The sequence below is a fragment of the Ostreococcus tauri genome (genome assembly GCF_000214015.3).
Source record: "Ostreococcus tauri WGS project CAID00000000 data, contig chromosome 14, whole genome shotgun sequence".
Taxonomy (NCBI): domain Eukaryota; kingdom Viridiplantae; phylum Chlorophyta; class Mamiellophyceae; order Mamiellales; family Bathycoccaceae; genus Ostreococcus; species Ostreococcus tauri.
In genome coordinates this window covers 168,900-192,323 of record NC_014439.2, presented here as the reverse complement: position 1 = coordinate 192,323, position 23,424 = coordinate 168,900, and the positions used below count along the sequence as shown (strand labels likewise).

Below are 23,424 nucleotides of genomic sequence, written 5' to 3'. Positions count from 1 at the left end.
GACGCGACTCAGACCCATCCCACTCGTCGACGCCTCGCGCTCGCCGACGCGCTCCTCACGATGCGCGTCGCGTCTGTCGCGTCGCGCGCCGTCGTCTCGCGCGCCTCGCCGCCGTCTCGCGCGTCCTCGCGCGCGCAATCGTCACCGCCGTCGACGCGTCGCAGTACGCCTCGAAATGCGTCGAAAGCTGCGCCGCCGCCTGCAACAGATTCGCCGCGTCCCCGTACTGCCTTCGCAACGCGAACAGCTCCAGCTGCTCCATCCCGCTCACGAACATCGACAGACGCCGCAGAGTCGTGATCGCTCCCGTGAGGTGATTCTTCGCCCGATCTAACCGCGTGATATCTTTACATATCTCCCTGACGCTCTCCTCGGTCTTCGCCGCCTCGCGTTCCGTCTCCGCCAACCGATTCGCCAGGGCGTCCACGCCGTGCGTGATCACCGCGAAGTCCTCGCGCGCGCGCGCCTCGCTCCCGCTCTGCGCTCGCAGCGCGCCCGCGATCTCGGCGTCGACCAGGCGCGCGCGCTCGCGCAAGCGCTCGATCATTCCGTCCACTTGGCTTAAAGATTTCTCATCGGGCAAAACCCCGTTCACGAACGACGCCGGGTCGAAATCGGCCCGACCGAGCGCCTCGGAGGAGCCCACGGACGTGGTCCGTCGATGCGCGGACGACGGACGCGCGACGGACATGGAGTCGCGCGACGCGCGGACGAATGCGGTCGCGGTCGCCGCGCGCGGGAAGACGCGACGGAGCCGAGCGGCGCGTGATTACCGAGCTACTATAAACGACACAGCGCGTCCGTCGCTTCTCGACGACGCATTTTGTTTCCTATTTCTTCTCGCTCAACGCGCGCATGAGCGTGATGTTATCCCCCTTTAACAAAATCCTCCCCACCGCGACGCGTCTCGACTTTTTCTCCGTCACCTCCTCCGCGTCGTCCAACACCAGGTTCATGTACTCATCGAACCCCACGATCCGTCCCTCCAGGCACGTCTCCGCGTTCTCGTACATCCAGATCTGTATCCGAGCTTTCGTCTGTAAGAACCGAAAGATCAGATTCTGCGCGCCCGTCGATCGTCGCGTCGTCAGTCGCCCGCGTCGCGTCGCGATCCATTCCCCACGCAAAATCCTCTCCACCGCGCGCGCGCGTTCGATCGACCGTTCGCCCGCGCGCGCACTACCCCCGCACATCGCGCGCGCTTCCGCGTCCACGGCGCGTCGTTCGTCGCGTCGACGCGCGGTGGACACGCACGATCGGCTGGGTCATGATTCTCTGCACTTTCGTCGCCATCGCGCGCCGTCGCTCGATCGCTCGCGCCCGTGCGTTCTATCCGACGTCGCCCGCGTGCGCGTGCGCGTGCGCGGTCGCTCGCGGTCGCGCGCGCGCGGAAGTGCGGTCGATGCGCGCGTCGATGGCGTCGTCGTCGTATTCGAGTCAATATAAACCCATGTGACGACACACAGACGCCGCCGCCGCCGCCATCGCGCGCGTCGTCGACGCGATTGCGCGACATGGGGGGCGCGCGCGACGGTGGACGCGCCCCGGGCCGTGGGTCCGCCCTCGGTGGTGCCCTCGAGCGCCGGCGTCGCGCGCGCGGCGACGGCGTGGACGGTGGCACGACGACGAGCCGACGCCACGGCGACGGACACATCAACTACGCGGTGGATGGTCGCGTCGACGCGACGCGCGCGAGCGGGGACAGCGTGCTCGAACGGAACGCGTTGGAGGAGTTTTTTCACATGGCGGCGCTGCGTGATCGGGATTTCACCACGGCGCGGGCGCGGGCGCGGGCGCGGGTGACGGCTGGGGACGACGCGGCGGCGGCGGAGGACGCGCGGGCGCGGGCGGAGGGGGAAGCGGAGGCGTTGCGGGCGAGAAATGAGGCGGAGTTGGTGCATAAGGGGACGCTGAGTGTGCCGAGAAGACCGACGTGGACGCGGGAGATGACGGCGGAGGATGTGGACGCGAACGAGCGGAGAGGCTTTTTGGAGTGGCGACGGGCGCTCGCGGCGGTGGAGGAGGATGAGCGGTGCGAGTTGACGCCGTTCGAGAAGAATTTGGAGATTTGGCGGCAGTTATGGCGCGTGTGCGAGCGATCGGACGTCGTGGTGCAGGTGGTGGACGCGCGGGATCCGTTGTTTTATCGGTGCGAGGATTTGGAGGAGTACGTCAAGGAGCTCAATCCGGGCAAATCGACGATGCTGTTGCTGAACAAGGCGGATCTGCTCAGTAGAGAGCTTCGCAGGGCGTGGGCGGAGTATTTTGATTCGCGAGGGATCAAGTTTTTGTTCTGGTCCGCAAAGGCGGCGTACGAGGAGATTGAGGCGGAGCAAATCGCGGCCAAGGCGGAACAAACCGCGCGAGACCTCGAAGACACGCGACGAAGGTTAGAGCTCGATGAGGGTGACGCGTCGGACGATGGCGACTCCATGGAAATCGCGGAAGAAATTCGCTCCAAGGCTGAGGCCGCGCGCAGGGCGGCGGAGGCGCACGCGGACGTTTTGAAGTCGATGCAACACGACGAATCGGACGCCGCGGATCCGGCGCACATTTCCTCTCGAGCCGAGCTATTGGAAATTTTGCAAAAGCGCGCCGAAGAGGCGGTCCAGACCATGGGCGCGACGCGCGTGCAACGTCAAGGTGCTCAAGCGCACCGAGTCGTCGTCGGTATGGTGGGCTACCCGAACGTCGGAAAGTCGAGCACGGTGAACGCAATCGTCGCGTCGAAGAAGACAGCCGTAAGCGCGACGCCGGGTAAGACGAAGCATTTTCAAACGCTCGAGCTCGGGGACGATCTGCTTCTCGCCGACTGTCCGGGTCTTGTGTTTCCATCGTTCTCCACCTCCAAGGCGCACTTGGTGTGCAACGGTGTGATTCCCATCGATCGATTGACGGATGTCTTCCGTCCCATTGAAATCATCGCCGAACGAATTCCGCGAGACACCATCGAGCACGTGTATAACATGAAGCTTCCCTTGCCGGCACTTCATGAGGATCAAAACAGAAATCCAACTGCGCGCGAGCTTCTGCGCGCATACTGCGCTGCGCGAGGTTACACTGTTCAGGGTAACAGACCCGACGAGCAGCGCGCCGGTCGAGCCGTGCTGAAGGATTACGTCAGCGGCAAGCTGCTCTATTGCATCGCTCCGGAAGGATACGAGGGTCCACTTGGAGCGTCACGTATGGGCGAAGATGCGATGGCGGGTTATGGCGCTGGTGCGATCGTCGCGCGCGAGACGGCAGATGATATAGGATCCGCGGGCGTGGAGGCGGACGACGCGCTCGCCTCCGCCGTGCTTGACGACATGATGGCCACTCTCGGACTGTCGAAGAAGAAGGGCAAAGAGCGCATGCGTGCGGAGCACAAGTACCAAAAGAAAGGAAAGAAAGAAAAGGGACGAGTGAAGAACAAGAACGCCGGCGTGAATACCACGGCTGGCGGGCAAGGCTTCTTGACCGGAAAACGAGGCGGCATGCTTCCAGCCCACCTCCAAGCAAACGTCAGAAGCGCCATTGGCGACGACTAGCGCGTCACCGACGACTGTACTGTACCGATTAGTGCTATGTTTAATTCACAATCTGTATATCCGCGAGACTATCGATATCGTCTTCATTGAGCGCGACGGCGACGTTCGCGATGATCCTTCCCATGGTGCGATAGCTCGACTGCGTCACGCCGCCAACGTGGGGCGTAAAGTACGCACGATGATGGTTCACCAACTCATCACTAGGATCGACGGGTTCCAACCACGCCACATCACTTGCTAAATACCCCAAGTGCCCCGAATTCAACGCGCTCAGGATATCATCGCGGTTGAACAGACCGCCTCTCGCGATGTTCACCAGCGCGGCGTTCGGTTTCATCTTCGCTAAAAACGCTGCGTCAATCATTCCCTTATTCGACGCGTCTTGAGTGCACGCCAAAACCACCGCATCGGCATTCCCCAATAATAAATCAAACTTCTTTGCGTCGCTGATCGAGCACCCGTCGTTGATCCCGTCCGGAACAGTGCTCGCGTCCCACGCTCGATTGCGAGCGGCCGTCATCGAGCAGCCGAATCCTCTTAATCGCTCCGCGATCTTCACCCCGATCGCCCCCATCCCCACTATCATCACCTCACAATCTTCCAAGCTCCTCCCGCACGGATTGCCGAGTCGACTCCCCGCGATTGACGCACGCATCTCGTTCGTCTCTCGCAACGCCGCTAATAACAGAAACACCGCCATCTCCGCCGTGCTCGACGCATTCCCTGTGCGTTCGCTCGGGATTCGCGCCACTCGGACTCCGCACGCCGTGGCGGCACGAATGTCCACGCCCTCTAAACCCACGCCGAACTGCACGACGAGCCGTAATCGTCCGGCGGCGCCGATTTTTAGCATTTGAGCGTCCAGTCGAGTCATGAGTGGGACGGCAACGTCGCACGCCGCAATCTCTCTATGAACGTCGTCACGGTCGACGCGAACGACGTCTACGTACTCACGTTCGCTCGAGGTGAGCGCGGCGAGGGTGCAGGCAAAGCCGGCGGGGAAGGAGTGCTCGCAACAGAAGAGGACGCGGATGCGGCGCATGGCGACGAGTGCGGTGTCGCCAACCTGCGGGCGCGCGCAAGACGACGGTGGCGAGCGCGTGAGGGCGGTGATTTCTGGCTACACTATTAAACGTTAGTTTACACGAATTTCGGTGCGCGTCTATGGAATCGATCGTTCATTGAACGCTTTCTGCGTTCGGCGCGGCGCCGCTCGGATTCCAGGCGTCGTCCACCTCGGTGACGTCCAACTGTAGAATTTGCGCCTTGCACCCGAGTAAATCCCCAAGACTCGGTTTCGTGCGACCACCATCACCGTGCACGAACTCCTTGATATACGTTCCTGCCTGCGTGCGAAGTCGGAGGATGAGGGCATCCGGCGCGCCTGGAATTGGCTCGGAGGACATGTGCACGATCGTTCGCGGTCGCACCATGTCGGTTCGACGGTGCACGACGCGCGTCGGTGTGCTCTGTTGCACGACTAAATTTGAAACAGCAGCGATAGTTTTGTGATCTTCGGCGGTGACGCGTCTTGAGATACGACAGATGGCGACGTAGCTCTTCTCTTTTTCACTCTCCTCTGAGTGTTGACCAACGGCGTGGTAGTGCTCCTTGGTCGTCAGGCACAATCCTCGAACGCGCACACCCGTTTGGTCGCACTTAGCGTTGATTGTGCGCTCCATCTCCGCGATTTCATCCGCCGACACCGTCGGTCTCTTCGGGTCGTGCACCTGAGACGCGAATGGTCGTCCCTCGCTCAGCATGCGCACGTCCATGTCTTCTCTCCCCGAACTATTAAACTTCGCCCCTCGAGAGGCAAACTTATCCAATACGACGCTCTCTATCGCCTCAACGACACTCCCGCGACCGACGCGCTTTCCGGTTTCGCGCATGACCCACGGTGATTGTGGGACGCCGCGATCGAGTTTCACGTACCACCCGCCAACGTGGACGGGCTCGTGAAACGCCTCCACGATGCATCGAGCGCGAAAACGCGGCGCAGCGAGCGTGACATCCGAATTCGATAACCAAAATGATGCGTCAGCGAACTTCGCGTCCGCTAACCTCTTCGCGGCGTCCTCGTACGCCCGCTCCGCCGTCTCAAACTCCTCCGCGAACGGATCCTCCGGCGAGCTCAGGTGCGACAAAAAATCCGCCTCCGTCGTCCCCCGCTTCCGCTTCCCACCCTTGTGCCACTTCAAGTGCTTCCCCCTAAACTTTCCTTTACGTTCCTCTTTGCTCAGTTTCAAACTCACGCTCGACAAGAACTCCGTCTCCTTCGCGTCGTCGCCGTACTTGTATTTAGCCGTCAGCGCGTACGCCGCGGTTGAATCCTCCTCGCACCCGAGCGCCTCTCCCAGCGATTTCCGCGCGAGCATCCGCAGCACCTCATCGATCCCCGTCACGCGCGTCGCGTCATCGATCCCACGCGTCGCCCGCATCGCTCGCTCTCGCGTCAGCGTCGCCGCCGGCAGCACCACCCGAAACCGATACCCCGCCATCCCTCCGTGTCCACGACTCACCGCCCGTCGCGCGAACGCCCCGACGTCGTCAATCTCCAACACCCGTCGCGCCGCCTCGCGCTCGCCGTCCTCGAGCGCGCGCGCGTCGGCGTCGCTCGCGATTTGTAAGATTCCCAAACACACCGCGCACGCGCCGCCGCTCGCGCCGTCGTCGCCGTTCCGCGGCGCCATCGGCGCGCACGCCCGGACGTAGGCGTCGATGTCGACGCACGCCGCGAATCGCAGCTCGCACGCCGCGCACGCGGACATCGCGCGCGTCGGACGCGACGACACAGCGCGACGCGGTGTGCGGGTCGATGATTTCAATGATTTCCACGACGACGACGACGACGACGATCGGCGCGCGCGTCTCGAGCGCTCGAACGCGTCGAGGGATCGTCGGGCGCGCGCGCGCGCCGACGCGCGCGCGCGTCGCGATCGCGCGGGCGAAGAAGGAGACGAAGAACGGATTCTTCTCGGCTGACTTGAAGGGTGATTTGGAATCGGTCGACGGTGGTGATGTCGTCGACGCGCTGCGGCGCGGTGACGGGGAGGCGATCGCGGGCGCGGTGGGGTTGATCGCGAACGTCGTCGTGAGTTTCTCGCTGTGGGTGCTGTTCAACACCGGATGCGGATTGCCGCCGGGCCCGGGGGGGGCGGTCGGACTGGCGGAGGGACTGTCGTACTTAGTCGTCGCTGGCATCGTCCTCGGCGCCACGGTGAAGAAGTTTAAGACTGGGAGTGGACTTCCGGCGGGGCCGGGTGGGGTCTTGGGTGGCGCAGAGGGGATCTCGTTCCTCGTCGCGCTCGTCGGCGTCGCGGTGGGGGCGAACCAAATTTTTCACTTTGGTTTCATCCCGGACGCGGTTCCGACCGAAGGCGGACAGTGCTTCGGGAAGTGAGGCTTCGGTGGAAGCGCTAATTTATTTCATTTAATTGCAGGCGAGTATCACTTGAGATCGTCGATCTTGACGTCGACCTCTTCCCGAGTCGCGAGGTCCTTGACGCGCACGTTGCCGGCTTCCCACTCCTTCTCGCCGAGCAAGATCACGCGCTCGGCACCGATGCGCTCGGCTTGCTTGAAGGCCCACTTGGCCTTCTTATCTTCGAGCACCAGATCGACCGTTCGCCCGCTCTCGCGGAGACTTGCCGCGACTCGCATCGCCGCAGGACGAAGCGACTCGGAGAGAGGAAACACCAAATCCTGCGTGTCGCCTCGGGAGAAATCCGGCATCAAGCCCTTATCTTTAAGCAACTCAACGATGACGGCGTCGCCGAAACCAAAGCCCACCATCGGCTGGTTCTCTCCTCCGAGCGCGCCGAGTAGCATATCGTATCGCCCGCCCCCGCAAATCGCTCGAAGCTCGCCCGCGCGATCAAACCCTTCAAAGACGACGCCCGTGTAATACGCTAAACCTCTCACGACACACGCGTCGAAGACGAGCCAATCGCGGTAGCCGTACGCATCGGCGTACGCGAACAGTTGCTTCAAATCCTTCACCGCCTCGGCGTCCGGACCGATGAGTGCCTCGAGCTCCTCCACGGTGCGCATTTGCGTCGCGGCGAGAATGCCCTCGATGGCGCCCTCGGCGACGCCGAGCTCGCGAAGCTCGTCCTCGATCTTCTCCCGCGGAAGCTTTTCAATCTTATCCACGACGACGCACACCGGGGCGAACGCATCCGAACCGATGCCGTACCGCGTTAAAACCTCCTGCAACAGCTTTCGCGAGCTCACTTTAATGCCGACATCCGCGCTCGTCACCCCCACCCTCTTAAAAAATGTCGTGATCGCCGCCAAGAGCTCGGCTTCGGCCTCGATCCCACTCACGCCCACGATATCCATGTTCCACTGGTAGTGCTCGCGCCTTCGCCCGCGCGTCATGCGCTCGTACCTCCAGCACTGCCCGATCGCGAACCACTTCGCCGGCAACGCGAGCGACTTCCCTTGCTGCAAAATCAACCTCGCGAACGACGGCGTCAACTCCGGCCTCAGCGCCACCCTACGGTCGCCCTTATCGACAAAGTTATACAACTGCGTCGTGATCTCCTCCCCCGCTTTTCTCGTGAACAACGCCTCGCTCTCGAGCACCGGCGCGTCGAACTCGTCGAATCCAAAAACCTTAACGAAACCAGTTGATCGCGACCCTGCGTGCGAGGGGGTCGCGTAGATGCCGTAGCATCATCGAATCGCTGTATTTCTAGTAAGCCAACGTCCACGCTTCACGCCGCCTTCTTGTACGGCTCCTCCGCGCGACCCGCCTTCATCGCCGCGTACCGCGCCGCGGTGAACATATAATCACTCAACCTATTCAAGTACACCCGCACGACGTCCGGACACTCCCCCCGACGAACGAGCGGGACGCATCGTCGCTCGGCGCGGCGACACACCACGCGCGCCTGGTGCAAGAACACGCTCGCCCGCCCCCCCGACACCAACAAAAAACTCGTCAGCGCCGGCAACTCTTCGCTCATCGCGTCGATTCTTCGCTCCAACATCTCCACGTGCGCTTCCGAGAACGCCGCGCGCGCCGCCGCGCGCGCCTCGGACGTCGTCAGCGGCGTCGCCACGCGCGAGCCCACGTCCAACAGCCTCGACTGAATCTCCGCCAACTCCTCCGCCAATCCATTCTTCTCCTCGACGCAAAACTCCCGCGCGATGCCCACCGCGACGTTGCACTCATCGACGTCTCCCAGGGCGTCGAACGTCGCGTCGTCCTTCTCCCGTCGCTCCATGGTGTACAGATCGCTCGCGCCCGCGTCGCCCGTCTTGGTGTAAATCTTCATCGCGCGACGCGTCGTCGCGGGCGACGTCGAGGTCCGCGGTCGCGCGCGCGCGAACGTCTCGTCGTCGTCGTCGTCGCGCGCGCGTGGTGTTTACACGCACACAGGTCTCACGGACGTCGACAATGGTGGCGTCACGCACACGCATGACGGCGTGACGTCGCGCCCGTCCCGCGGACGGCTGACCCGCACACGCGCGCGACCGATGCTCGCGCGAACCTCCGTCGCGTCCACGTCCGCGTTCGCCCCATCGCGACCGACGCGCGCGTCGACGCACGCGCGCGGCGCCCTCGTGGTCGTCGCGGCGAGCAAGAAGAAGGATGTGCGCCTGCAGGTCACGCTGGAGTGCACCGAACAAAAGGAGAGCGGTGTCATGGGCATGTCGCGATACATGACGGAAAAGGTGCGCGAGGTGGTTCGATGGGTCGACGTCGAGCGGTGCCGGGCGCTCGGGGGGGGTGGGCGAGGGCGACGACGCGAACGACGGGGGGGGGGGACGGGGGCGATTTCAGGGTTTGTGCGAGGCGCGAGAGGACTGACGACGCGCTTTATGTCGACGTAGAACCGCCGTAACACGTCTCAACGCATTGAACTCATGAAGTACAACCCGTTTTTGAAGAAGCACACGCTTCACCGGGAGTTGAAGAAGTAGAGCGAGAGCGAGTTAGCAAATGTTTTAATCACAGCGAGAGGCTTCGCGCGAGCGGATAGGGCTTTCGTCGACGGCGAGCGCGTTCTGGGAAGAAATTCTCACTAAGGCATTACATCTAACGCGGACCGCGTGCCGCGGTCGTCGAGCAAATTTGAATAAAGATCGCATCGCCCGTTGCGGCGTTCGAATCGCGAATGCGCGATCGAGGACGTCCGCGACGAGGCGTCGTCGACGCTACGGGACGAGAGGGGGCTCTACGCGGCCTCGACCTCCGGCCAGCCATCGATCTTGATCCCCATGTTCGCCGCAGTGCCGGCAACGACAGCCATGGCGCTTTCCACCTTGACGCAGTTAAGGTCCGGCATCTTGATCTTGGCGATTTCCTCGAGTTGCTCCTTGGTCACGCGCCCGACGACTTGCTTTTGCGGATCCGCCGCCCCCTTCGCAACGCCCGCCGCCTTCAACAACAACACAGACGCCGGCGGCGTCTTGAGGACGAAGGTGAACGATTTGTCTTCGAAGACGGTGATCTCAACCGGGATGATCATACCGGCTTGATCAGCCGTGCGCGCGTTGTACTCCTTGCAGAACATCATAATGTTCACACCCTGCGTCGATGAGAAAGCGACAAGTCGCACGCGCGTCAGTCTCTCATCATCTCAAGTCGCGAACCGAAATCAACCGGGGCGAACGAAACGTGTTCGACTGAACGATTCCACGCCGAACATAGCATATGCATCCACGTCACGCCGCGTCGATCGCCCCTCTCGCGTCGCGCGTCCGCAAACCCTCATCCTAGGTCTTTAGCTACCTCGACGTCGTCCACGCGCGCCTCGTTCGCCCCACGCGCCGCGCTCTCGTCGCCCAACTTCGCCAAAAAGCATGGGGATTCACACATCGCATCTACATACGCACCTTGGCACCGAGCGCGGGCCCGATCGGCGGCGCCGGGGACGCCTTACCGGCGGCGATGGCGAGCTTGATGTACCCCGCCACCTTCGCCGCCATGACGGTCGGTCCGCGCCCCGCTCGAGCCTTCACCTCGCGCGCGCGCGACGTCACGGCGTTCGCAAAGAATCCATTGGTTTGGAACACCGCGCGCGCGTCACCGACGACGTTCGAGCGCGCCGCGCGGAGGGATTCCCTGCGCTGCGCGCGCCCCGTCGCGGCGTGCGCGTTCGCGATTCGCGTCGGTCTCACCCCGATCGTCTGCGCGTGCATCGTGCGTGCGCGATCGATGAAGCGCTCGAGAGATTCGAAGCGACGCGCGTGCGCGGCGGTCGTCGCGGTCTGTCGCGCGCGCCGCCGACGCGCGCGAGACGGGACTGAAACGTCATCGCGTCGCGCGAGTCCCTAAACCCTGAGGTGTACGTCTCGTCGACGAAACCCCATGATTTTCACCACGCGCGATGACCTGCGCGTTTTTTGAACCGATGACCCATTCGAACGCCGCGCGTCGACGCGTCGTCGTTCGCGCGCGCGCGATGGCGTCGCCCGCTCGCGCGCGCTCGCGGTCACCCGTGAAGTCACCGTCGTCCGCGTCGCAGCGCGGGCGCGCGACTTTACACGACGCGAACGCGGCGGACGGTGAGGGGCGACGAGCGCTCGATCGATCGATGGGCGAAGCGACAGCTGTGGATGAAAACGTCGCCCCGGACGGGCGAGGGACGAGTGCGGAGGGGGCTGGGGGCGATGTGGGGTTGATGTCGCCGCCGCCGGCGCGCGGAGCGAGCTCGGGGGGTGGACGAGGGATGATGTCGCCGTTGGATGCGGATTTGTTTTCCCCGCCGGCGAGACGCGCGCACGGCGCGGCGTCCACGCCGATGGGTGGTGGGACGTTTGGATCACCGCGGTTCGGGACGCCGAGGACGACGCCGAGGGGGGATGTTCGACGAGGGGTGTTGAGTGCACGCGCGGGACGGATGGATGAGGAGGACGATGGATTCGGCGCGCCGGGGAGCGAGCGCCGGGCGAGCGCGGGCTTGGACGCGACTCCTGGAACGCAGTTGACGGCGACGCAGGATGTTGATTTCTTGATGTCACCGCCGCAGAGCGCGGGTGATCACTTGATGCGTGGGCACATGGATCGCGAGGACGTGGCGATGCAGACGTATATCTGGGGTACCAAGGTGAACGTGTACGACGTGCAGACGCGCTTTCGGCGATTTTTGGAAAACTTTGAGTGGTATGTCCTTCCGTCGGAGTTTCAGTGGCCTGAGGGCTACGGTGAGGCTGATTTTGTGCCTCCGGTTGATTTCGTTCCGCCACCGACTCGTAACTACCACGACTTGATGCACGATCTCCTGGAGAAGCAGCAATCGGATCTGGATCTGGATTGTCAGCACGTCGACAAATACGATCCGTTCTTGTACAGTCTCTTGACGCAGTACCCGCAAGAGATCATTCCGCTCTTCGACGTTGTTGCAAATGAATACTTCACGCAAAATGTCGTGCCAGAAGTGATGCCGGTTGATGAGGCCGATGATCACCGATTGCTAGTGCGCCCGTTCAACATGATGGAGGCGAAACCCATGCGCGACTTGAATCCATCGGACATCGACAAGATGGTGTGCGTGCGTGGTATGGTGACGCGATGCACAACGATCATTCCTGACCTAAAACTCGCGTATTTCAAGTGTCTGATGTGCGGCTTCGCCCCAGAACATATTCAAGTCGACCGCGGTCGCGTCAACGAACCTCCGCTCAAGTGCACAGAGTGCGGCAAGCCAGGAACGATGACCTTGATTCACAATCAATGCGTCTTCGCAAACAAGCAAACGGTGAAGATGCAGGAGACACCGGATGCGATTCCCGAGGGTGAGACTCCGCACACTGTATCCATGTGCGTCTTCGATGATCTCGTTGATCAGGCGAAGCCAGGTGACCGAGTTGAAGTTACTGGAGTGTATCGTGCGGTTCCAATTCGTCTGAGCTCTACGAAGCGCACGCTCAAGAGTGTGTACAAGACGTACCTAGACGTTTTTCATATAAGAAAGGACGTCGGGGCGAGGATGCGAAACACGGCCGGACCCGAGGATGAAGAGGCTGCAAGAAACTCAGCTGCTTCAACGAAGTCATCTGGACCGGTGAAGAATCAAGGTCCTGGACAGCAAATGGAGTTCACTCCGGAGCGCATGGCCGAGATAGAAGAGCTCGGTCGTTCGCCGGACATTTATGACCGGCTTGTGGCGTCGTTGGCCCCGTCAATTTGGGAGTTAGAAGACGTTAAAAAAGGACTGTTGTGTCAGCTCTTTGGCGCCACGAACAAGAGCTTCAGCGACAAGGCAGCGAACAAGGTCCGGGGCGACATCAACATTTTACTCGTCGGTGATCCCGGGGTCGCCAAGTCTCAGCTATTGACGTACGTTCATCGTATCGCGCCGCGTGGTATGTACACCTCAGGTAGAGGTTCGTCTGCGGTTGGTCTTACAGCGTACGTCACTCGCGATCCGGAGTCAAAAGACATGGTGCTCGAGTCAGGAGCGCTCGTGCTTTCTGATCGCGGCATTTGTTGCATTGATGAGTTCGACAAGATGTCTGACAGTGCTCGATCAATGTTGCACGAAGTGATGGAGCAGCAGACGGTTTCCATCGCGAAGGCTGGAATCATTGCGGTGTTAAATGCACGGACTTCGGTCCTTGCGTCAGCGAACCCAGTCGGAAGTCGTTACAACCCGAACATGTCCATGGTGGAGAACATTCAACTCCCGCCGACACTGTTGTCCCGTTTTGATTTGCTCTACCTATTGCTTGACCGTCCTAATCCCGAGACGGATCGCCGTCTGGCGAGACACTTAGTCAGTTTGCACTACAAGAATCCCCCGCAGAAGAAACGGGGCGTGATTTCTGCCGACTTGCTCACCGAGTACGTCTCGTATGCTCGCGCCAATGTACAACCGGTGCTCAGCGACGAAGCCTCGGAAGAGCTCGTGGAGGGATATGTTGAGATGCGACGCATGGGTGGTAGTCGAAAAGTTATTACTGCAACGCCGAGACAACTTGAGTCTCTCATTCGTCTCTCAGAGTCTCTAGCGCGCATGCGTTTAAGTGCGGTGGTGGATCGTGACGACGCTAAGGAGGCGCTGCGATTGATGCGGGTGGCGATGCAACAATCCGCCGTTGATCCTCGCACTGGGACGATTGATATGGATAAGATATTGACCGGACATAGCGCCAGCGACCGTCAGCACCGCAGGACGGTTGCAGAGGCCATCAGGGCGTGTCTTAATACTTCTGGGAGCGGTAGACTCCGACTGGGCGAGCTCGCGAAGGCGCTCGCGGAGAGGGACAACACGATGGCGCTGAGCATCCAGGAGGTTCGCGACGCCGCAATGCTTCTTGTAGAGGAGGAAAAGTGTACCATTCGAGGTGACCTCGTCACCTTGATCGCCTAGTCTTGTGAAAACGTCGAAAATCGTTTCGTTTGCTCACACCAGCGTACCTGCGCCGCATTCAAGGCGCTGCTCTCGCCATCACGGTAGTCCGTTCGCGCACGCGAGTCGAATAGAGGTTACAGTCCGACAATTTCTCATTCGCTCTTTCATCATATAACATCGCGCGAGTCACATGTATCCTAAATCGCCTAATTTCAGGGCTCCCGCTGATGATGGGGCGAGCGCTCGCGCCATCCCAAAGCACAAAATCCTTGTAATCAATATGCGTAAAACATCTGCCTCAGGATTACGCGATGCCAGCCGGACCGCCAATCGCGCTGCCCGCCTTAAGCTCTCTACCATCACCAGTCAACACCGTGATTTCACCTTCCGCATTGACATCCATAATGCAAGAAGAGCCCTCCGAAATTTCACCCGTGAGCATCTTCTCGGAGAGGTTGTCCTCAAGCAGACGCATGATGGCGCGACGCAACGGACGAGCACCGTACGCCGGCGAGAAACCTTCGTCGACGAGACGATCCTTGAAGCGCTCCGTGCACTCGAGGGTGATTTCCTTTTCCTTGAGGCGCTTGAACACATTTTCAAGCATGATGTACGCGATTTCACGCACTTCTTGCTTGTTGAGTTGACGGAACACAATGATTTCGTCAAGACGGTTGAGGAATTCCGGTCGGAAGTAGTTCTTCAAATCCTCCATCACTAAGCTCTTGATGCGGTTGTATGATTGGTCTTCCGCATTATCGTCAAGTTGGAAACCCAAGCCACCGCCGCCCTTCTCAATCGCCGAAGCACCAACGTTCGACGTCATGATAATGAGGGTGTTCTTGAAATCGACAACACGACCCTTGGAGTCGGTCAAGCGACCGTCCTCAAGGATTTGAAGCATCATGTTGAACACATCCGGGTGAGCCTTTTCGATTTCATCGAAGAGCACGAGGGTGTACGGGCGTCGGCGAACAGCTTCCGTGAGCTGACCACCTTCGGAGTAACCGACGTAACCCGGCGGGGAACCGATGAGCTTGGACACGGTGTGGCGTTCCATGAATTCAGACATGTCAAGACGAACCATGGCGTCTTCGGAGCCGAAGTAGAAGGAAGACAGAGACTTGGCGAGCTCGGACTTACCGACACCAGTCGGACCGGAGAAGATGAAGGATGCAACCGGGCGGTTGGGGTTCTTCAAGCCGGTACGAGCACGACGGATGGCACGCGCGCAGGCGACGACGGCTTCCTCTTGGCCAACAAGGCGCTTGTGGAGCGTCTCTTCCATGGCCATGAGGCGGGTACCTTCATCGGATGACACCTTGTCGACCGGAATACCGGTCCACGCGGCGACGACATCGGCGATGTCTTGTTCAACAACCTGCGGGCCAGTTTCATCACCAGATTCCGACTTGGCACGGCTCTCCTCTTGCTTGCGCTCGGTGATTTGCTTGATTTGCGCACGAAGCTCAACCTCACGGTCACGAAGACCGCCGGCCGCCTCGAAATCTTGAGAACGGATCGCATTGTCTTTCTCCTTCATCAAAGCCTTGAGTTCCTTGTCGAGCTCCTTGGCTTCCTCCGGAAGGGCCGCGTTGGCCAAGCGCACGCGAGAACCAGCCTCATCAATAAGATCGATCGCCTTGTCCGGCAAGAAACGATCGGAGATGTACTGGCTGGAGAACTTCGCGGCGGCGATGAGAGCGTCGTCGGAGTACTTGAGCTTGTGGTGCAACTCGTATCGCTCACGAAGACCACGGAGAATTTGGATAGTTTCATCCACCGTCGGTTCTGGCACTTGCACCGGTTGGAAACGACGTTCGAGCGCCGGGTCCTTCTCGATGTGCTTGCGGTACTCATCAATGGTGGTAGCACCAATGCACTGAAGCTCACCACGAGCCAGGGCCGGCTTCAAAATGTTCGCGGCATCGATGGCACCTTCGGCCGCACCAGCGCCGATGAGCGTGTGGACTTCGTCAATGAAGAGGATGATGTTTTCATCATTCTTAACTTCGTCCATGAGCTTCTTGAGACGCTCTTCGAACTCACCACGGTACTTGGTACCAGCAACGAGGAGACCCATGTCGAGAGTCATCATACGCTTGGAGTCGAGGGTATCCGGAACGTCGTTCGTGGCGATCTTTTGCGCGAGACCTTCCGCAATGGCAGACTTACCGACACCCGGCTCACCAATCAAACAAGGGTTGTTCTTGGTACGGCGTCCGAGAATTTGCGTGACACGAATGATTTCGTTCACGCGGCCGATGCACGGGTCAAGCTTGCCTTCCTCAGCCTTCTTCGTGAGGTCACTACCGAACTCCTCGAGCGTCGGCGTCTTGGAGCCAGCCTGCGCGCCTTGGCCGCCACCGGCGCCAGCGCCGACGGCCTCTTGCGTCTCACCAACCATGCGAATCACTTGAGAGCGAATCTTGGCCGGATCAGCGTCGAGGTTTTCGAGCACGCGCGCGGCAACGCCCTCGCCTTCGCGGAGCAGACCGAGCAACAAGTGTTCGGTACCGATGTAGTTGTGGCCGAGCTGGCGCGCCTCCTCGAGCGCGAGCTCCAACACGCGCTTCGCCCGCGGCGTGAACGGAATCTCCACCGCAACGAAGCCAGAACCACGACCGATAATCTTCTCAACCTCAATACGGGCCTCCTTCAACGAAATACCCATGGACTTGAGCACCTTGGCCGCGATGCCGGTGCCTTCGCCGATCAAGCCCAACATGATCTACGCGCGAGAACGAGCGCGCGAGCGCACAGGTCAGTCAGTCTCTGAGCTCGAACGAAACCAATCGTGCGCACGATCACGACGCATGTCTCCACTCAAACGTTCCCACTCGTCGTCGTCGTCGTCGTCGCGCGCGCGTCGCGCGCCAGCGCGCGCGCCTCTAAAACCTAGCCTAGCCCCCTCGTCCATCGTCCCTTCGTGCGCGCGTGTTCGAGCTCCCACGCGCCCCGCCGACGCCGCAGCGCGATCGAAGATTATTCTTTACCGTACCTGTTCGGTCCCCACAAAGTTATGCCCCAAACGCCGAGCCTCTTCCTGCGCCAACATGACAACCTTGATGGCTTTCTCGGTGAAGCGCTGGTCGACGTAAAACGGACTCGTTTCGTCAGTCTCCGCGGCGATTCGATCGCGCGCCGCGCGTCGCGTCGACTCAAGAAAAACCCATCATCCCATCGCCACCGTCCGATCGCGCCGCGCGCGAAGACGTACCTCGAACATCGCGTCGATCCGCAGCGAGCGCCTGCGCGACGCGCCTAGGGTCACGCCTCGCGCGTCGCACCGCAGCGCCTTCGCGCTCGCCCCCGCGTAGCTCACGCGCGCGGATCCCAACGCACACGCGCGCATCGGCGCGTTCACCCGCGCCACGGCGACGCAGCGCGCACCCCCGGCGCCGCGTCCGGCGCCGAAGCGACCGGACGCGAAGACGTTCGACGTGGACGACGCCCGCATCATCGTTCGCCGTCGACCGTGTTCGTACAACCCTCCACCCGTGCGCGCGCGCGAGTGCGGTGACGTGCGTCGACCTCGGCGGACGACGTCTCGCGACGGGATGTGCGCGCGTCGCGCGCGCGTCGACGCGTCCACGAGCGCCGGGACGTCGACGCGGGCGATATCTTCCCGGGGGCGACGACGTCGCGGGCACCACCGCGCGTCGACGCCGTACTCCGCGTCCGTCGAGCGCCATCGAGGACGACGTCGAGGGCGGGATAAATCACGGGTGATTTTCCGAGTCACGACTCGCGACGGGGGGGGGTGCGTGCGCACGGGTATCGGTGATCGGTCTATCGTCGCCACACACTGCGGATACGTATTGTGGGCACACGTCGTCTATGTGGTGCACACAGCGCGATGTCGGCCCATCGCGCGCGTCGACGACGGGCGCGACGCCATGGCGTGGGACGACGACGACGGCGCCGACGACGCCGCGGCGCTCGAGGCGATCGCGCGGGCGGAGCGCGCGCGAGGGATCGGTCTCGCGACCGCGCGCGCGGTGACGGGGGCGGTGACGGTGACGGATGTTTCGGGCGGTGGGCGCGCGCGTGGTGGGACGGCGCCGACGACGGCGCCGAGGACGTGTGAGCTCGCGCTGTGCGCGCCGGGCGATCGGTTCGCGGTGGTGGCGATGCCTGGGGTGATGGAAGCGGTCGACGGTGTCGTGGGAGGTGGGATGGGGTGTTCGAGAGACGCGCGCGGACGACGGACGATTCCGGCGGAACGGCGCGTCGAGGCGACTCGAACGCTCGAGAGCGCGGGATTCAGGGTGATTCAGCCGCCGTTGATGGTGATACGGTGCGCGGAGATGGGGTTCGACGAGCACGAGCGCGAGGCGAGGGCGATGTACGACGCGCGCGTGCCGAGGGAGATGGATGCGAAGATGTTTGATTTTCAACGCGAAGGGGTCATGTACGCGCTGAGGCGGGGCGGGCGCGCGCTCATCGGTGACGAGATGGGTCTCGGGAAGACGGTTCAGGCGTGTGCGCTGTTGGCGTGCTATAAGGACGAGTGTCCGGCGTTGATTCTGGTGCCGACATCGCTTAGAGAGGCGTGGCGAAACGCGCTACAGAGCTGGCTCGACGCGGACGACGGCGACATTGCCGTTGTCGGGGCGGCAAACGAGGCGAAAAAACTCGACGAAGGGCGCATGTATAATATCGTTCCGTATTCATTGTGCGTCAAGCTGAAAGATAGATTGCGAGAGCGACGGTACAAGGTCATCGTCGCGGATGAGTCGCACTTTCTGAAGGATCGGCGCGCGCAACGGACGCAAGCAGTTATGCCGCTCATGAAGGACGGCGCGGCGTCGCGTGTGATCTGTCTCACGGGCACCCCCGCACTGAGTCGACCGATCGAGTTGTTCTCGCAGCTCGAAGCCTTGGTCCCACGAGTATTTTTTCGTTTACACGATTACGGCACGCGCTACTGTCAGGGCGGCGCGCCTTTTGGAATGTACACGGGGTGCTCTCGCGCGGACGAACTTCACGTGATGATTTCAAAACTCTGCATGGTGAGACGACTTAAACGAGATGTTTTGAAGAGCCTGCCGCCCAAGCAGCGAACGCAACAGTTTCTCACAGTGGAAAAGTCTTGTTTGGGCGACGTGCGTAGGATCAAAACGCAGTTGGATAAGCTTCGCGAAGCCGGCGGCTCGGAATTCGAGGAGAAGCGCTTACTCAACGAGTTGTTCCTCGCGAGCGCTAAGGCTAAGGTTAACGCGGTGTGCGACTACCTGGAGACCCTCATCGATGGGAGCGCGTCAGAAAAGTTCATATTCTTCGCGCACCACGGAGTCATGCTCGACGCCGTCAGTGCGTTTCTCGAGAAGAAAAAGTGCAAACATATTCGCATAGACGGATCGACGCCCTCGGCCGCTCGAGGTGATCTCGTAAATAAATTTCAGCGCGATGACTCCACTCGAATCGCGGTCCTTTCGATCAAAGCTGCAGGCATGGGTCTCACCCTCACCGCAGCGTCCACGGTGATCTTTGGAGAAATGGTGTGGACACCGGGAGATTTGATACAGGCCGAAGATCGAGCGCACAGAATTGGCCAAGCTTCGAGCGTGCTAGTGCAATATCTACACGCACGGGACACGATCGACGAGATCATTTGGCAAACCATTCGGAGAAAGCTCGATACCTTGGGTACCGTCTTGAACGGGCAAAGCGGCGACCATCTCGAGGCGACGACGGCGGGTTCCACTCGACGAACCAGCGAGGAAACGAGTCCACGTTCGACCAAGAAACAAAAGCTCGCCGTCGTTGACGTCACTCAAAGGACGCTCATAGAGATGTTTTCCTCGCAAGCGACGCAAAAGTCTTCGCCCGCAGGCGAAGACCCGACCACGGATGACGAGCTCTTCGCAGAGCTCGCCGCGCGCTTCGAGTCAAAGAAACAAAATGTAGGTAGTAGTTAGTGGACATCTGTAGTAATAACGTGTTGTAGCATTAGTAGTGGTTTACATGTCTTAGAATGGTTCGCCTCCCGCGTGGTTAACGGAATCTATCACCCTTTGTCGTTTGCGCGTCTATTTTCTCGCGCATTGTCTGCACGACGCCGTCGCCGAGAACGGCGCGAGACGGATCCCTCATAAACTGATTCTCCGCTTCCTCGCTGTGATAAACGCACGAGACCTCGGGCGATTGATCGAGATTACCCACGAACGCAAACGTATTCATGTGGGATTTGCACACGTCCTCTGACTTCTTATCCACCACGCCCTTGCGCTCGAGGACGTTCCAGTTCGACCTTCGCAGGACGCACCCCGGCTTCACCTCCGGTTGCGCCACGTACACGTTGAATGGATTCAGCGACAAGAAGACACGCTGATCAAACACCATCGCCGACGCGCCGTTCGCCATGCACAGCTCCGAGCTCGGCGTCCGCCTGTCCAAAATCTCCCTCGACGCCACGTTCGACGGCTCCAGGTCCACCGCCGTGTCGAACACCACCCCCGCCCCGATGCCCACCACGAACGCCCCAGCGACGAGAAACTTATTCAACTCCCCGCCCCGCCTGCCGCCATCCTCCGCGTCGCCATCGTCGCTCCACCGCGTCCCCGGCGGCGCCGTTCCGCCCGTCCGTCCCGGCGCCCGCGCGTACGCCTCCCGTCCGCGTCGTCGCGCCTCACGAAACCCATCCCGCTCCCCCGCGCGCGTCCCCGCAACCCGCAACCCGGCCCCGTACGTCGCCTCGTACCCGTCCAATGTGTCGTCGTCACCGACCCGCGCGGACGTCGCCCGAGCTCACCGCCGCGTCGCGTCATCGCATCCCGCGCCGCCCGCGCGCGCTCGAGACCCCGCGCCCGCGCGCGCGCGCGACATCGCCCGCGCGCCCGCGTCGCCGTCGCCGTCGCGCGCGCGCGCGCGAGCGACATCGACGCGCGCGCGGGCGCAAGCGCGATGTCGCGCGGTCGATGTCGACGTCCCCCTGGGCGCTTCGGTGGACCCCCATCGACGCCTTTGGATTTTCACGCCAAAGGCGTCTCACCGGTCACGGTGTATCGATCGAAAGGGAAACGTCGATCGACGATCGGGCGATGTCCGCGTCGACCCCTGTCGACGCCTTTGGATTTTCACGCCAAAGGCGTCTCGCCGGTCACGGTGTGTCGATCGAAAGGGAAACGTCGATCGACGATCGGGCGCACACGCGCGCGCGCTCGCTCGCGCGACGATGCGCGCGCACGCCCCCGCGCGCGCGCGACCGGGAACGACGACGCGTCGGCGTCGATGGCCGCGCGCGCGGACGCGGGGCGGAACGGCGCGCGCGGCGCTGGGGGATTCCCTGAGCGCGTGGCTCGCCTCGGCCTCGGCGCGCGGCGACGTGGACGGTGATCTCGCCATCGCGCTGAACTCGGTGGCGGTCGCGTGTAAGCGCGTGCGGGCGCTCGTCGCGCGGGCGCCGCTGCAGGGGAACACGGGCGCGGCCGGGGGGTCGAACGCGAGCGGGGATGAGCAGAAAAAGCTCGACGTGCTGGCGAACGACGTCTTCGTGGACGCCCTGCGGGCGTGCGGACGGTGCTCGACGATCGTGACGGAGGAAGAGGAGGTGCCGATCGCGTGTGAGCGGTCGGCGAATGGATACGTGGTGACGTTTGATCCGATCGATGGGTCGAGTAATATCGACGCGTGCGTGGCGACGGGGTCGATATTCGGCGTGTACGCCCCGGGCGCGTGCGAGGTCGACGCGAACGATTCTCCGGAAGATACGCTGAAAAAGTGCGTGACGAATTCGTTGCGAAGCGGGGAGTCGCTCGTCGCGGCGGGGTACTGCATGTACAGCTCGAGCGCCGTGTTCGTGTTGACCATCGGCGACGGGGTGTATCAGTTTGACTACGACGTCAACTGCGGTGAGTTTTTGATGTCCAAGGAGCGAATGATGATTCCGGATGGAGACAACATGCAGCGCATCTATAGTGGAAATAACGGTAACGTCGATCTATGGGCGCCCGAGCTCAAGGCGTACGTCACGCACCTTCAAAACGGTGGATCGGACGGCGGCAAGCCGTGGTCGTATCGATACGTCGGCGCCTTGGTCGCTGATTTCCATCGGACGCTGTGCTACGGAGGCATCTGGTTGTACCCACCGGACGCCAAGGCGAAGGAAGGCAAGGCTCGACTCCTGTACGAGATCGCGCCGTGCTCGATGATTGTCGAGCAGGCGGGCGGGATGTCCATGCGCGGCGCCAAGGCGGACGAGCGCGTGCTCAACGTCGTCCCCGAGCACATCCACCAAAAGAGCCCGATGTTCATCGGCTCCTCGGCCGCCGTCAAGGATTTGCAGGCGTTTCTGAAGAAGTAGTCAGTGTTCGTTTCAATATTTTGCAATGCTCGCTAAATTGTCTCTCAATCCCAGTCGTCGTCGTCGTCGTCATCCTCGAATGATTCTTCGTCACTGTCGGACGCATCCTCAATATCATCCTCGTCGTCATCGCCGTTCGCATCCGTCATTTCTTCTTCATCGTCTTCACTTTCACTTCCGATGACGATGGAGGTGTCGCGTTTTTGACGTTTGGCGGTAGGTTCGGCTTTTGTTTTCGACGCTGCCTTCGCTTTGGGCGCCGCTTTGGGCGCCGACAGGGACTGTCGAGCAGGAGCGGCGATTGATTCGCGCACCGGAGCGTCGACCGGTTGCGGTTTCGGCGGCGGTGGTATTGTCGGCATGAAGCTCTCGACCTTGCCGCGAACGACGACAGGCGACGCGACGTGACCGTCGTCGTCGTCGTCGGACTCTTCCATCGCGTCGCTGTCGTCGGCGTACATCTTCTTTCTCGCCACCGCCGCGGCCTGTCGCCTCGGCCGACGTCCTCCTTCTTTTTCTGTGGGCGCGCTGACCTCGACCTTATCGGTCGCCGGTTCCTTGTCATCCTTCGCCGTCGCCGTCTTACCGCTCCCCGCCGCTATTCCGCTCTCCCAAACCGCTTCAGGCTCGCCCGACAAATCTCCCAGCTCTTTGGGCATCGCCAGCGCCCGCTCCTCAGGATTCTCCTTTTCCGTCCCGATCCAATACCACGACGGGAACACGATGACGCTATCGAACCACTCCTCCAGATTCATCCTATCCCTCGATTTCGCGTTCAACGTAAAGTATCGAGTCGAGTTCGGCCGCACGATGCTCCCCAACAACTTCATTCTCCCCAACTCCCCAAAGTTCAGGTACACGATCGGCGACTGCGTGTGCATCTCCCGCATCTCCCCAATCTTCCCTTCCTTCATCACGCTCAATTGACACGGAAACAGCATCGCGTACCGTCCGCGTCTCGCCGCGCTTCGCTTGTGCACATCCTTCCCGTCCCGCTTCAACAACGCCTCTCCCGCGTCGACGCAGTGCGCCGCGCACGCCGGCAACTCGGTGGCGATCAACCCATTCCGCACCGCGCGCTCGTGCCTCGCCCGCGCCGCCGCCGCCGCGCCCGCGTCCGTCGCCGCGTTCGTTCCAACCATTGAATGTCAATCAAACTTTTCAAACGTGTCAATCGTCACGTCCCGATGCCGAACGACCCCTCGATCGGTCTCGATCACCCGTCGCCCCGCGCGACGCGTTCGCGCGCCCGCGGACCCGCGCGCCCGTCGCGCTC

At 61.6% G+C, this 23,424-nt stretch overlaps 16 protein-coding genes across 16 annotated transcripts; 6 read left to right on the top strand and 10 right to left on the bottom strand.

Annotated features, from left to right (window-relative positions):
* Nucleotides 1–55: 55 nt before the first annotated feature.
* Nucleotides 56–691, bottom strand: OT_ostta14g01130 (Vps53-like, N-terminal; the record flags this gene model as incomplete). The annotated part of the gene is made up of 1 exon (XM_003081963.2): nucleotides 56–691. The coding sequence occupies one exon, from the start codon at nucleotides 689–691 to the stop codon at nucleotides 56–58; it is 636 nt and encodes a 211-aa protein (XP_003082011.2).
* Nucleotides 692–830: 139 nt separating this feature from the next.
* On the bottom strand, nucleotides 831–1,293 carry OT_ostta14g01120 (Ribonucleoprotein LSM domain,eukaryotic/archaea-type; the record flags this gene model as incomplete). The annotated part of the gene is made up of 2 exons (XM_022982537.1): nucleotides 831–1,061; nucleotides 1,255–1,293. 2 exons carry the CDS (start codon nucleotides 1,291–1,293, stop codon nucleotides 831–833), a joined length of 270 nt encoding a protein of 89 aa, XP_022841315.1.
* A 449-nt stretch (nucleotides 1,294–1,742) lies between these two features.
* On the top strand, nucleotides 1,743–3,530 carry OT_ostta14g01110 (P-loop containing nucleoside triphosphate hydrolase; the record flags this gene model as incomplete). The annotated part of the gene is made up of 1 exon (XM_003082872.1): nucleotides 1,743–3,530. The coding sequence occupies one exon, from the start codon at nucleotides 1,743–1,745 to the stop codon at nucleotides 3,528–3,530; it is 1,788 nt and encodes a 595-aa protein (XP_003082920.1).
* A 40-nt stretch (nucleotides 3,531–3,570) lies between these two features.
* On the bottom strand, nucleotides 3,571–4,572 carry OT_ostta14g01105 (D-isomer specific 2-hydroxyacid dehydrogenase,NAD-binding; the record flags this gene model as incomplete). The annotated part of the gene is made up of 1 exon (XM_003082871.1): nucleotides 3,571–4,572. The coding sequence occupies one exon, from the start codon at nucleotides 4,570–4,572 to the stop codon at nucleotides 3,571–3,573; it is 1,002 nt and encodes a 333-aa protein (XP_003082919.1).
* Nucleotides 4,573–4,708: 136 nt separating this feature from the next.
* On the bottom strand, nucleotides 4,709–6,301 carry OT_ostta14g01100 (D-isomer specific 2-hydroxyacid dehydrogenase,NAD-binding; the record flags this gene model as incomplete). Its single annotated transcript, XM_003082870.2, has 1 exon — nucleotides 4,709–6,301. One exon carries the CDS (start codon nucleotides 6,299–6,301, stop codon nucleotides 4,709–4,711), a length of 1,593 nt encoding a protein of 530 aa, XP_003082918.2.
* Nucleotides 6,302–6,357: 56 nt separating this feature from the next.
* OT_ostta14g01090 (unnamed product) lies at nucleotides 6,358–6,933 on the top strand (the record flags this gene model as incomplete). The annotated part of the gene is made up of 1 exon (XM_022982536.1): nucleotides 6,358–6,933. One exon carries the CDS (start codon nucleotides 6,358–6,360, stop codon nucleotides 6,931–6,933), a length of 576 nt encoding a protein of 191 aa, XP_022841314.1.
* A 47-nt stretch (nucleotides 6,934–6,980) lies between these two features.
* OT_ostta14g01080 (Histidine-tRNA ligase/ATP phosphoribosyltransferase regulatory subunit) lies at nucleotides 6,981–7,913 on the bottom strand (the record flags this gene model as incomplete). The annotated part of the gene is made up of 1 exon (XM_022982535.1): nucleotides 6,981–7,913. One exon carries the CDS (start codon nucleotides 7,911–7,913, stop codon nucleotides 6,981–6,983), a length of 933 nt encoding a protein of 310 aa, XP_022841313.1.
* A 338-nt stretch (nucleotides 7,914–8,251) lies between these two features.
* OT_ostta14g01075 (Adenosylcobalamin biosynthesis, ATP:cob(I)alamin adenosyltransferase-like) lies at nucleotides 8,252–8,815 on the bottom strand (the record flags this gene model as incomplete). Its single annotated transcript, XM_003082868.2, has 1 exon — nucleotides 8,252–8,815. One exon carries the CDS (start codon nucleotides 8,813–8,815, stop codon nucleotides 8,252–8,254), a length of 564 nt encoding a protein of 187 aa, XP_003082916.2.
* Nucleotides 8,816–9,017: 202 nt separating this feature from the next.
* Nucleotides 9,018–9,464, top strand: OT_ostta14g01070 (Ribosomal protein L33; the record flags this gene model as incomplete). The annotated part of the gene is made up of 2 exons (XM_003082867.1): nucleotides 9,018–9,215; nucleotides 9,375–9,464. The coding sequence occupies 2 exons, from the start codon at nucleotides 9,018–9,020 to the stop codon at nucleotides 9,462–9,464; spliced, it is 288 nt and encodes a 95-aa protein (XP_003082915.1).
* Nucleotides 9,465–9,718: 254 nt separating this feature from the next.
* On the bottom strand, nucleotides 9,719–10,685 carry OT_ostta14g01060 (Ribosomal protein L11; the record flags this gene model as incomplete). Its single annotated transcript, XM_022982534.1, has 2 exons — nucleotides 9,719–10,072; nucleotides 10,380–10,685. 2 exons carry the CDS (start codon nucleotides 10,683–10,685, stop codon nucleotides 9,719–9,721), a joined length of 660 nt encoding a protein of 219 aa, XP_022841312.1.
* Nucleotides 10,686–10,948: 263 nt separating this feature from the next.
* Nucleotides 10,949–13,858, top strand: OT_ostta14g01050 (Mini-chromosome maintenance complex protein 4; the record flags this gene model as incomplete). Its single annotated transcript, XM_003082863.2, has 1 exon — nucleotides 10,949–13,858. One exon carries the CDS (start codon nucleotides 10,949–10,951, stop codon nucleotides 13,856–13,858), a length of 2,910 nt encoding a protein of 969 aa, XP_003082911.2.
* A 286-nt stretch (nucleotides 13,859–14,144) lies between these two features.
* OT_ostta14g01040 (Clp, N-terminal) lies at nucleotides 14,145–17,300 on the bottom strand (the record flags this gene model as incomplete). The annotated part of the gene is made up of 3 exons (XM_022982533.1): nucleotides 14,145–16,571; nucleotides 16,842–16,928; nucleotides 17,061–17,300. 3 exons carry the CDS (start codon nucleotides 17,298–17,300, stop codon nucleotides 14,145–14,147), a joined length of 2,754 nt encoding a protein of 917 aa, XP_022841311.1.
* Nucleotides 17,301–17,739: 439 nt separating this feature from the next.
* OT_ostta14g01030 (SNF2-related) lies at nucleotides 17,740–19,764 on the top strand (the record flags this gene model as incomplete). The annotated part of the gene is made up of 1 exon (XM_003082859.2): nucleotides 17,740–19,764. One exon carries the CDS (start codon nucleotides 17,740–17,742, stop codon nucleotides 19,762–19,764), a length of 2,025 nt encoding a protein of 674 aa, XP_003082907.2.
* A 76-nt stretch (nucleotides 19,765–19,840) lies between these two features.
* OT_ostta14g01020 (Protein of unknown function DUF3172) lies at nucleotides 19,841–20,209 on the bottom strand (the record flags this gene model as incomplete). The annotated part of the gene is made up of 1 exon (XM_003082858.2): nucleotides 19,841–20,209. The coding sequence occupies one exon, from the start codon at nucleotides 20,207–20,209 to the stop codon at nucleotides 19,841–19,843; it is 369 nt and encodes a 122-aa protein (XP_003082906.2).
* An 811-nt stretch (nucleotides 20,210–21,020) lies between these two features.
* On the top strand, nucleotides 21,021–22,148 carry OT_ostta14g01010 (Fructose-1,6-bisphosphatase class 1/Sedoheputulose-1,7-bisphosphatase; the record flags this gene model as incomplete). The annotated part of the gene is made up of 1 exon (XM_003082857.2): nucleotides 21,021–22,148. One exon carries the CDS (start codon nucleotides 21,021–21,023, stop codon nucleotides 22,146–22,148), a length of 1,128 nt encoding a protein of 375 aa, XP_003082905.2.
* A 44-nt stretch (nucleotides 22,149–22,192) lies between these two features.
* Nucleotides 22,193–23,290, bottom strand: OT_ostta14g01000 (unnamed product; the record flags this gene model as incomplete). The annotated part of the gene is made up of 1 exon (XM_022982532.1): nucleotides 22,193–23,290. One exon carries the CDS (start codon nucleotides 23,288–23,290, stop codon nucleotides 22,193–22,195), a length of 1,098 nt encoding a protein of 365 aa, XP_022841310.1.
* Between the last annotated feature and the right edge of the window lie 134 nt (nucleotides 23,291–23,424).